This window comes from Watersipora subatra, chromosome 3 (assembly GCF_963576615.1).
Source record: "Watersipora subatra chromosome 3, tzWatSuba1.1, whole genome shotgun sequence".
NCBI classification, from domain to species: domain Eukaryota; kingdom Metazoa; phylum Bryozoa; class Gymnolaemata; order Cheilostomatida; family Watersiporidae; genus Watersipora; species Watersipora subatra.
In genome coordinates, this window is record NC_088710.1 from 35,254,317 (window position 1) to 35,266,334 (window position 12,018).

At 38.1% G+C, this 12,018-nt stretch overlaps 1 protein-coding gene across 1 annotated transcript in view; it reads right to left on the reverse strand.

Annotated features, from left to right (window-relative positions):
- LOC137390554 (histone-lysine N-methyltransferase 2A-like) overlaps positions 1–12,018 on the reverse strand; it is a 58,073-nt gene that overhangs the window by 17,693 nt on the left and 28,362 nt on the right. The window contains exons 25-33 of the mRNA XM_068076881.1: positions 11,424–11,517; positions 10,060–10,281; positions 7,861–8,405; positions 7,273–7,758; positions 6,975–7,125; positions 6,259–6,419; positions 6,003–6,124; positions 957–1,127; positions 534–730 (exon numbers count right to left, since the gene is read on the reverse strand). Of these exons, the coding sequence (XP_067932982.1) occupies positions 534–730; positions 957–1,127; positions 6,003–6,124; positions 6,259–6,419; positions 6,975–7,125; positions 7,273–7,758; positions 7,861–8,405; positions 10,060–10,281; positions 11,424–11,517 (2,149 nt within the window). The remainder of the gene's footprint in view (positions 1–533; positions 731–956; positions 1,128–6,002; positions 6,125–6,258; positions 6,420–6,974; positions 7,126–7,272; positions 7,759–7,860; positions 8,406–10,059; positions 10,282–11,423; positions 11,518–12,018) is intronic.

Below are 12,018 nucleotides of genomic sequence, written 5' to 3' on the forward strand. Positions count from 1 at the left end.
GTCAAATATTTTCAATTCATTATTGAGTGATTTGATTTGTTAGATATCATTAGACCTGCGTAGGTGATTGGATGTGAAGCAAATCATTTTGCAACTGATTTGATTTTAAATGAAAGCGATTTCGGATACAACTCTGGTTGTTACTGTTTTTGATCTAGTGGTGCAGTACAGTTTGCTGGGGATTCTTTGAGCAGCGCAAACAGCTACAAGTTTAAACCAGCTCTCCAATTAACTGGAAACAAGTAGTATTTACTATATTAAGAGCTGTGTCCTTCCGTCTGTCTCTACGGAGCTACGCTAAGAGCATTAAGAAAAAGGATTGCCTCACACAGGAATTGAACTTCGATATTCCATTTTGCAGCCATGCGTGCTACCAAATGCGCCACTCAACCACCCTGTCAAATTGAAGAATAATTGTACACTCAGTTATTACACCTGATGATCTCTCACGACACATCAGACTGCCAGCATACTAGGGATAGCAATAATAAACAATAATTGCTGCAATCAGAGGCAAGAATTGAGAAACTTACCAGTTTGTGCTGCCCCGGCATACCCCTGGTTTAAAGAGGTGACAGAGGGAATGGCCTCCCTATTCCGTGCTTTCCGTATGGCATCAGATATGGTCTTTTGCAGTTCACTCGGGATGTTTTCTGTCCGGCTCTTTACAGAACCTTCGCTGTCTACCATAACCTTTCCTGTCATAGGTCTCGGCTTACCCTGCCTTCTCCTGCAGTCAGTTATATCGAAATCAACCAATTCTCACTTAATCAAAAGCTCGGATTATCACTCAACAAATGATTGCATCGAACAAGCTTGCAAAGAAATTATCCATTTTGTCTACTCTCCTCTTCTCGCTTAGCATCTTAGTGAGAATGTCATTAACGGCACAGACTATTGCTGGTAGCCTTCAGTGTGTCATATCCACAAACCCATCTCAGAAGCCAACAACATACCTATGCTTCAGTGCAGGAGCATCGCTGTCGTCTCCAGCAGCAAGTGTCGCCTCATTGTAATTGATCTTCTCTCGGTGCCGTAGGTTAACTCTTGGCTTGCAGACTTCCTCTTCATCGGTACTTGAGCTATCTTCATCTTCACAATAGTTGATCATGTCTTTGCGCACTTCCCTGAATGGCAAAGAGCGAGGTAAGGTGAGATGGGGATACAAAATGTCAGACGGAGCCTAAACTCTGAGTAAATCTAAAGGTAACAACCAGTTCTTTAGAGACCAACTAGAGACCAGTACATCTTCTCTGAGTTGATAATTTGGAATAATGGGATGACGATACGCTCAAATATGTAGAGAAATAAAGCACCCAAGTACAAAGTAAGGATAACTGATAGACTCGATGCTGTAGAGGGTGATAAAGCTAATCAAGTGAAGAGAGAAATTAGCAGAAATAATATAGGACGAGACGATCTATATGATACCAGACGATCTATATGCTACCAGACGATCTATATGCTACCAGACGATCTATATGCTACCAGACGATCTATATGCTACCAGACGATCTATATGCTACCAGACGATCTATATGCTACCAGACAATCTATATGCTACCAGACAACCTATATGCTACCAGACGATCTATATGCTACCAGACGATCTATATGCTACCAGACGATCTATATGCTCTCAGACGATCTATATGGTACCAGACAATCTATATGGTACCAGACGATCTATATGCTGCCAGACGATCCATATGCTATTAGACGATCTATATGGTACGAGACGATCTATATGGTACCAGACAATCTATATGGTACCCAAATGATCTATATTAGTGCTGGGCACGAGTACTTCTTGGCCAACGGGTTTAGACTCGCCCCCTTCTGTTCGGGTTTTTCGAGTAACGGGTAGCTAGTAGTGCTAGGCTCGGGTATTTCTTTGCCTACAGGTTTTTCGGGTATCACATTTGTTGATACAGATTTTATGTTTAAATTTTCTTAACAGACATATCTTCAAATTTACAAAGCAATTATATTTCTTTTTAATTTATTTATTATTTTTCACTGTTTTTTATCGACTGACATTCGTACTCACAGCGTTAACATGTGGATTGTTAAACAGTCGAGATAGTCTGGGGGCCACAGGGCATTTTCGTGTCAACAGGCGGCAGAAGATAGGGTCTATGGTAGCTTAATATTTAAGCATGTTTTAACCTAGTCATTATTAATCCGGTCTCCTACTGCTATTTTAGTTGATAAGCTAAGAGTAATTGGCCATTTAACGTTGAGTAGTAATACAAAAATAAAATCTTTCTTACGCCGTGTGCAATCAGTCTAACCAGCTAATCAGAGTCGTAGACCAACATTTACGTCATGTTGTAGTATGGGGCTATAAAATTACCCCGATAGCAATTAGGTTAGTAGTCTGTCTCCGGTCAGCCGAGCGACTCGCCAGCATTGGTAGTAACAGTCGAAAACTGTAATTCACTATTTATACCAATTTCCCAAGCTATCTATCATGGATTGTATAATTCACTATAATCAAATACCAGTCTAATGGATAAAGAGTTGTTTAACGAACTAACACGCTCAACATTGCATCTTTAAGGCCAGCCTCATTCTACAAGTCTAGCCGATATCAGATACAGGTTGTTCTCACCAAGGGCATCTTATGAGAAAACCCTTCCACCAAGAGGCTTCTCTCCGTCAGCATTTAATGAGGATCAATTGCCAAGCAGCAATATGGCAGTGGGCAGTTCAACCATTAATCATGCCACCAGATCCCACAATCCCTCACTAGAGTAAAGACGATGATGGGAAATCTGTGCAATGATTTCCTAGTGAGCACAGAGCTATTCCCAGGCAGTTTGTCTAATGGACCAGTTGCCCATGCAAAAAGATTTTGTACAAGTCTATGTGGTTGTGTAGACTGCAGCAATTAAACGATCGAGGGGATTGAGGATGGTAATCAGATAGAGAGTGATGATGGGCTTCAAGATTATAATTATGTAATAGTTTTATTAAATACTTTGCAATATGTTTTTTAGAATCAATTGAAAGTTTTCGATGTATCATGATAAACAGACTGTGCACCTAGGTAAACATGCTACATCATATAATAATCATACATTGTACCAAGATATACATACAAAGTCCTATGATATTAATTAATCATCCAGAAAGTTAGTTGTCATCGAACATACTGCTGAAATATTGTTTTAACACGCTACCAGTACAATAAATCTAAAACTGAACAAAAAATTTGGCATGTAAATACCAGTTAAACAAAAAGTAAATAACATGTACCAGCAGAAAGTACTAAAATAAAAATAATAAATATTTTATGCTTGTCACATGTTGCCCAGCAATGTAATAATTTCATTTAAAAAATTAAACATTATTCATTAGTTGGTCTGCGCCACAACCAGTGTATCCAATGAGGTATACAATATAGCCTGTCAATCAGTAGCTGGGTTAAGTTAGGCTAGGCTAGGGTTCCTGGCAGACCAGTGGCTAAGATGACAGCGAGAAATGTCTGTCATGTTGAGTCTCTGGCGGCTGACTACAAAGTAAAGAATCCCATCCATTAAAGACAATGAGTTCAAAATACAAAATTATCATATAGACATAAAAAAGCTTATGTTTATGGTGCAATAAATATACATCATAACCTATCAGAAAAACCCATCTATCAAAGAATGTAGATATAAATTTAAAACTTTCTTAAAAATAGAAAGAGGTACAGGACTGATTTAGATATGTAGGCAATATGCATAGCCCTGCATAAAAAGAATATATAGACACCCTTTGGCTCTTGTCACAACAATATTTAGTTAACTCATATGTCACATACTTCTGTAAGGTAATAATTGATATGTGAGCACTACAACAATACAATATGACGCAATAGATTAAAATACAATGAAATATGTATCAATAAATAATATGGCACAACATAATGCAACACATAAATCCTATAACACAATTCAATGCAACGCAGTTCAATACAATACAGTTATTATAACACGATACACCAGAATAAAATGTAATAACACAATAATACAGTATAAGTTCTGCATGACACAATATAATAATTTAAAACTAACCAAACCATCAGTCAAATAATAATCATACAATTGCATGAAGGTACTACACTCTGTGTTGAAATTGGTTTGACGTTTCTAAAAGCAATACAGTTTCCAATTTTATAAATAGGCGAGCTAAGTCTTAATAATGATCAGCAGAGGCATGCTATATAACAAATAATCCAATATTACTGGTTTATTAAAAATATATACAATAGGTATTCTATTTATGAAGCCCAAGAATATAAGTAGCTAATACATGTAATGTTATGTAGTGCTCCTGTCTTAGCCTAAAAAAATTAAACAAGTTGCATTAGGCCATTGATTGTATGAAATACGGAGTGTCTACAGACACAGCAACAATACATATGGCAGAGTAATTTATTGTATAGTTTAGAACCAATATGTAAAATATGGACTGAGAAGTTTGACAATGATTCATTATAATCAACATCTATCACTCATCGATCCAGCTGACTACAGTAAACACCAACAAACAATACTCAAGCAAGAAGCAGCTTTGTTTTAAAAAACGCATAATTAGGTGAAGGAAACGCAAGATTTTCAATGAAGCAATGCATTTAATCTTTGATTGATGAATCGTTATATTATTAATCGAAGTATTAAGTAAATGAGTTTGCTATGATCTCACCTTAGTTTTTTCAGGGGTTTGAGATTCTTTGCAACTTGAGAAGCTCTTTGCTATCTCACTAGCAATCTTTGTCAAGTATCCTGTGTAGTATTTGCATAAGACAAACACTGCGAGTTCCTACGATGACTTTAATTGGTTTGCTATGGACCTCTCTGACTGTTTGTAGGCGGTGCTCCAAATCTCATAAAAAAACTACATTATCGGCTTTTTCCGTTAGTAAGGCTTGTTGGCTTAGTAAAACTGGGTTATAATAAATTATGTAATCTATAATAGATAGCTGTGGTAATCAATTTAAATAGAGTTATTAAATTTTTACTGCTACTACCAACGCTGACAGTAGTTTCTATTTCTAACAAGGCGATAGCAGAAACAGACTAAGGACCTGTGTGTTATTGGTGAAAGTGAATACGCACCGTATTAAAAAGGCATAGATTTGTTTATGAAGCTGATTTGGCTAATTGCGCATGGCGCAAATAAAATTTGATTTATGTATTTCTACTCACCTTTTAATGACAAGTGATCACTGCTTGACAACAATATATCCGGTAGGTATGGTAAATAAGGTATGAGATGCTTTATTCTATCTATTAAATTTAGGACTCGTTATACCCCATTGTCGTGCCTCTTTACAAAAAATGACACAGAAATGCCTTGTGGGGCCCCAGACTAAGAGCGCAGGGCGCAATAGACCGAGTTTTTGTTCACTCTACTCGACGGATCTGTGTACCAAAACTCGAACTCGAAAGTCAAAACCCGAACCCGAAAAACCGAAATCTCTATTACCCGATACTCGAGAGAAGATAAACCCGTGAGTTCAACGAGTATTACTACCCGTGCCCAGCACTAATCTATATGGTACCCAAATGATCTATATGGGACCCAAATGATCTATATGGTACCAGACGATCTATACGGTACCAGACGATCTATACGCTACCAGACAATCTATACGCTACCAGACGATCTATACGCTACCAGACAATCTATACGCTACTAGACAATCTATACACTACCAGACAATCTATACACTACCAGACAATCTATATGCTACCAGACAATCTATATGCTACCAGACGATCTATATGCTACCAGACGATCGACATGGTATCAGACTGTCGATATTAGATAATACGATCTATATGAGTTGAGACAGTCTATACGACTAAAATGAGAAATGGCTACATGGCAGTTAGATGATTGGGTATAAGCATGAGTTAGCTGCACACGCGTTAGCAGATTTCAAAGAGTTCGTGTTTCACGGCTTATACCAAAAACACCAAGCTGAGAGACAGATAATACATATAAACTACCTAGATATGTCTCTAGCAGGTGGCGATGGTTCCCTATGAAATGGTTCTGGAACATTGCTTGTGGTCTCAGCTTCCCTCTCTTCTTCGCTGTCGCTATCCTGGGGCAGCCTCTCTATCATTACCTAGGTATATATTGTAAAGAACAACTGTTAACCACACTAATAGAGTGAAACATGCTATCCTGGGGCAGCCTCTACATCACCACCTATGTATATACTGTAAAGAACTGTTAATACATGGCAAGAGAAGACAATACCTTGGCATTAAGAATGTTAGGTAAAGAGCCTGCAATGGTGGAATCCCTCACTACGCAGTTAACATTGGGTGGAGCGACTATTCGCTCGACCTCTTCGTCACTTTCAGATTCACTCGCTTCTGGTGTTCTGTCTCTAGTCCGAATCCACAAGTCTGTAGACACTTCAATAAAAAACCATAATAAAATATATAATAGTAGCTTATTTGATGCCATAACATCCTATGTACCTCGTACATAGTATCCATAGTACCTCGTACATAGTATCCATAGTACCTCGTACATAGTATCCATAGTACCTCGTACATAGTATCTATAGTATTTCGTACATATTATCCATAGTACCTTGTACATAGTATCCATAGTACCTCGTACATAGTACCCATAGTACCTCGTACATAGTACCCATAGTACTTCGTACATAACATTCATAGTACCTCGTACATATTATCCATAGTACCTCGTACATATTATCCATAGTACCTTGTACATATTATCCACAGTACCTTGTACATATTATCCATAGTACTTACCTCGTACATAGTATCCATAGTACCTTGTACATATTATCCATGATACACTGAGCATCACACATGGTCTGCTATGCCAGATGCCGCACCATCAGAGCACAGTACCACATATTAAAGGAAGCAACAGCACTCCGTTCTGTCTTTTTATAAATAATAGCATAAAATGAGATGAATACAGCTCGCATTTACCTGAGTCTAAATAGTCATGCTGTCTTTGGTAAAAGTTGTTAGCGAAGACAAATTTTCCTGGGAAGCTCATACCAAATGATTCCTCATCACTGGGAAATTCTGGTGGAGGTGATAGTATAGTGGACATGAGGTCGTGTTCAGATTTTATATCCTGCAAATTAGAATATGGCACATCACGCTTCAATTCAATTGTACCAGTAACCATGATAATCAGACAAATAAGGTCATTAACAGGTCATCATGGCAACAGTCAACTGCGTGTAAATAGATAAAGTATCTACGATAACAGCTACTTTACCGAATCATATTCCATAAACAACAATTTCCTCAATTGTCGTAGTTTAATTGACTTGGGACCAGGGCGCAGATTTTTAAGGGAGGGCTTCACAAGTGTCCGCCTTTTGTTCCGAGACAATTTTTGTTTTTCTGATGATTGTTTGGCTTCCGCTACAGCTGAGCTTTCTTCCTTCTCAACTTCATTTAACAGATTGTGATTCGCATGAGGGAGTTGCTCTCTCTTCTCCACGTTCTTACAATTAGTGTCGGTTGCATTGTCATCAACAATATTTGCGCCGTCAGTTGCCAAGATCGGCGGACAGGCAGTGGGAACACGTGGGATGCTGGAAGTAATGGCCTCCAATGAAAGATGCTCGCCTGAACTAGCTCGTCTCTTCACAACATTTTGTACCGTATCCTCACTTTGTGGAGATGAAGGGTATGACAAACTCTCAGATCTCTTCCTCACCAAAGACTTCAGTCTATCCTTTGTGCAGTGAGACACACTCTAGAACAAAGATACAACTTGTGAAGTTTAAGAAAGGTTGAAATTATCCTAACATACCACAAAAGTAAGACGATTTCTGCACTGACAACATCCAACACATACCGCTGAGGTCTGTTTCACACCAGCAAAGGGGTCATCCACAGAGATGTCTGTTGGTTCATCGAACGAAAAGTCTGTAATAATAATTTTGGGCGGTGAGAGGAGTGGAGTGCCAACAGTAGCGTTTTCTGTTGCGTCAGCAATCGGCTCTCGGCTATCTTCATTATCTGTACTGACAAATGAGTTATCAGCAGATGAGCCAGTGCTATAAGCCTCGAGAGAAGACGCATGTGAGATCACAGAGTTAGCACGACCCCTAGTCAGATTTGTCTCCCCATTCGCTAGTGATCGAGGCTGCTCATCCTGTTCATCACCCGCGGCATCCGAGTTCTGGTCAAAGCTCATTTTACAGTCTACCTTTTCATCTGTGCCTGAAGTAGGGCGTTTATCAAGCACGGCATGTGCATTTATCGTACTATCTTCGTCATTGTTCAGATTTTGTGACACACATTCTCGGTCGCTCTGCATATTGGCAGGCTCTGCGCAAGGTTTCCAAGTTTCACTAACCCGGTACTTGTCTAGTATAGACTGCATGATGGCCTGTACACCTATGAATCGCAATGATAGTCATTGAACATATGACCAAGTCTCTCGCCTACAGTTTTATACATTGGCAACAGAAAATAAGGCTAGGATGAAAGACCAGAATAAATCTCAAGAAATGCATGCACAAGGTTGTCATGGTAACACTAGCTAGTAAATGGTGAAACTGAGCAGTAATATTCAGCTTGACAATTTCCTGCGAAACTCTTTTCAGGCTAAACACACCCTATTCAGCTGCATTGTCAGTTCAGTAAAGAAAGCCGGGCAGGGTTAGATACCCTCCTCACCGCAGCCAGTAGCTTTTCTAGAAATAAAACCTCCATTTGTTGTTCACAGGTCAAGCACGTTAGACCTGTAGCTTTATCCTTACGTATTTTTTTAGCAGGGCAGCTATTAATTTTCTGAAGTTTCTGTTTCGAACACGGGCCGATACTTTTTACCACACAGTCATACCTCGACATACAAGCTTAATGCTGCTAGTATTAAAAACTGGAAGTAAGCTCGTATGTCAATTTTCTCATATATCAAAGCAATATTTTCTAAGTGAATTAACTAAATAAAAATTAACCTGTTCGTATGCTATGAAAAACACATAAAACAGAATATTACGATCGAAAAACGTATTTTAATTGTTGTAATTCACTACCTACCCTCACAAAGTAACAAATATCTATCTAGTGATTATCATCTGCAATAAATTGCAACAATATTATATACAGTACGAAATGGAGCTCTTACCTATTAGACAGACGTAATGGTTAACGGCAGATGTCGGAGAGACTTGACATCAACACGCTCGGTACAATAGACACATGTGACGCTACGTAACATTACATAAACTAAGAATTTAACTTAAATGAATATAGCTGACCAAACACGCTTAAAGCTAAGTTTAATATTATACTAAATTTAACAATAACTTTGTCTTTGTTTTAATTTTTTATTACCTTTTCCGAATAGGCATTTTTTTGCCTCGCTTTCACTATAACTTTTAGCCGGCCTTTTTAAAAGTAATTTTCGAACTGGTTGGACACCGAGCGAGCGATGCTGACCGAGCAATGCTATTCTCGAAAGCAACCTCTCGCAGACTTTGCCACTTAGTAGCCGCATAGAGAACTACTCATATGCTCGTATCTCAAAGTTTTCTCGTATCTCAAGGTTGAAACTGTTGGGGAACTCGTATGTCAAGGTATGACTGTAATTTTAAAAGTATTGATTCAATTGCCATGAAATAAAAATGAGACTGATCAGTACATGTTTCTTAGACGGAATAGTGTTTACATGTGTAAATAGTGGTGATAATATCTTAAATTTTTTTTTTAATTCGAGATGAAAAATTTGGAAATTCATCGTGAAATGTTTCTCTCTACACATTTACTGAGAAAATTAGCTACAATAAAATCAAAGTCGCTATCTGAATCATCAGTCACTGCTACTTTTACTACTAAATAAACTTATAGGGACTGAATAAAACAAAATTCAGTCCCAATCAGATGAAATATTTGTATCAACTCAGTATGTATCAACTTATGCAAAAAGTCGATACATACTTTCCTCGTGATCGGCATTCATCTTGCTAAAAAAGTACTGAATCAAACCTAATAAGATATGACAAGTGATTAAATGATAACAAAACTAAAAACTCAGTTCTTGACATGCCTCCTTTTTCATCAGCCTCTGCCTTGCTCATCTGCCCTAGAACCTTCACGACCTCCTGTGCTACCGTGTCATCCACATCTCTGAGAATAACTACTTCCTTTTCGTCTAGTACCTCTTGTCCATCTTCTGCCACCATATCGAGCATCTCAGCCACATAGTCGTCTAGATTACCCGACAGCTCTGGTGCTGACGATCCGTATAAGATGGAGGCTTTTTTGCGATCTGTGTCAAAATATAGATGAGCACCAATACACATTAGCTAAATATACAGCCTCACTACAGTAAATCTTGATGTCATATGGAGCCCGCAAGGCTGCGTCAGTATGGCACATAGAGCAGGTGCTTTATGAAAGTGAGTAGCATGCCAGTCAGCCGACTGCTCCATCTAGGATAGAGCTGGTGCACACCTTTGCTCTTTACAGTATAAACAGTAAAGATAAGGATGAAAGAGAACAAGGTAGGACTTACTGACCAGTAATATCTCACTTTTAACCTATGAATATTTCTATCATTTATATGGTTCACATGGAATTCAGCATCCTGACTTCTGACATATATATTAGCCGTTGTGTCACTTCCTCATGATACTAACAGCATATTTATTAGATAACTGAATGTCTTTTCTTTCGAATCCAATCAAGGAATCACATGAAAGTTCAGCTAGCACATTTATTAATTTTTTCCATGTTTCATCCTGAGTTTGATAAAAACATTTTGTCAAGTGCCACCAATGTATTGTGAAAAGGAAATCGTTGAATGAAAATGTGTATGCAAGTTTTTATTGGAATGCTCTATCGATAAAAATTTGGATGAAATAAAATGGATAAAATAGCGATCACTGATCAAAATAAAGTATTAATGAAGCTCATCGTGTGAGATAGTGAATAACTTAAAACATGCTCCGTTGATAGCGGAATAAAATGATCATTAGAAAGATCGTCGTTAGTTAGCTAGTCGGCTAGTCATACGTTAATAGCAAATATGTGACTGACTGTTGATCGGTCTCATCAATATAAGCTTTAGAAAATTCATTATTTTAGCCACTCTTAAAAAGTTATTAATGTCAGGGGTAGGTAACCCCTTAGCCATGCGCGAGTCAAAAATGATTTAAGTCAGATTTTCCTAATCAATAGTACAGTTAAAGATCTACACTCCAGCATGATTTTATACAAAAATAATTAAAATATTTTACTCAGGTTTTATCTACTTCTCTTAGCGAGTGTTTCAAACCTGATGCAACTTGCCGGCTACTGGTCTGTGTGACTCATAAATTCATAGACTCATGAGTGAATCAGTAGTCTAAGTTATTACTAGCATATCAATTGCTTTATTCCTTATATCAAATAAATATCCTTATATTAAACCTTTACGCCGCTTCCGCTGGGACCTGAGAGCAGCCTTGTTGAGAGCCGAGGCTATACCAGTTAGGTCTGACAACTCCTCATCTTCACTGTTCCAGTTCGAAGACTGAAACACAACGGGTGGCAGCATAACAATTATGACTAGGTTTACAGTCTAAATTGGCCCATTTTGGTCATTGCGGCTTTATTGCAAATGTGACACAGTTTGCTAGGAAAAGTCTAGTTTATGAAAACGTTTAGCCTCCCGATACTTCACGGTGACAGGGGCTTCTAAAGTTGAGGCTAACAACTTGTGAACTATGTATTATGACTTGCCAGCTGCCTAATAATTCAGTTGTGTATCTCCAGGAGCAGAAGACTAGGAAGATACAGCAACTATTTACAAGCAATATTGAACTCTATTTCGCTTGTTTTGAAGAATTGATTTGTAAATGTTCAGTAAAAATATGTACAACACTATCGATATGTACAACACTATCGATATGTACCACACTATCGATATGTACAACACTATCGATATGTACAACACTATCGATATGTACAACACTATCTATATGGCAAATGTAAGTTTCTCATCGGTTAGGCAATGTTTCATTAT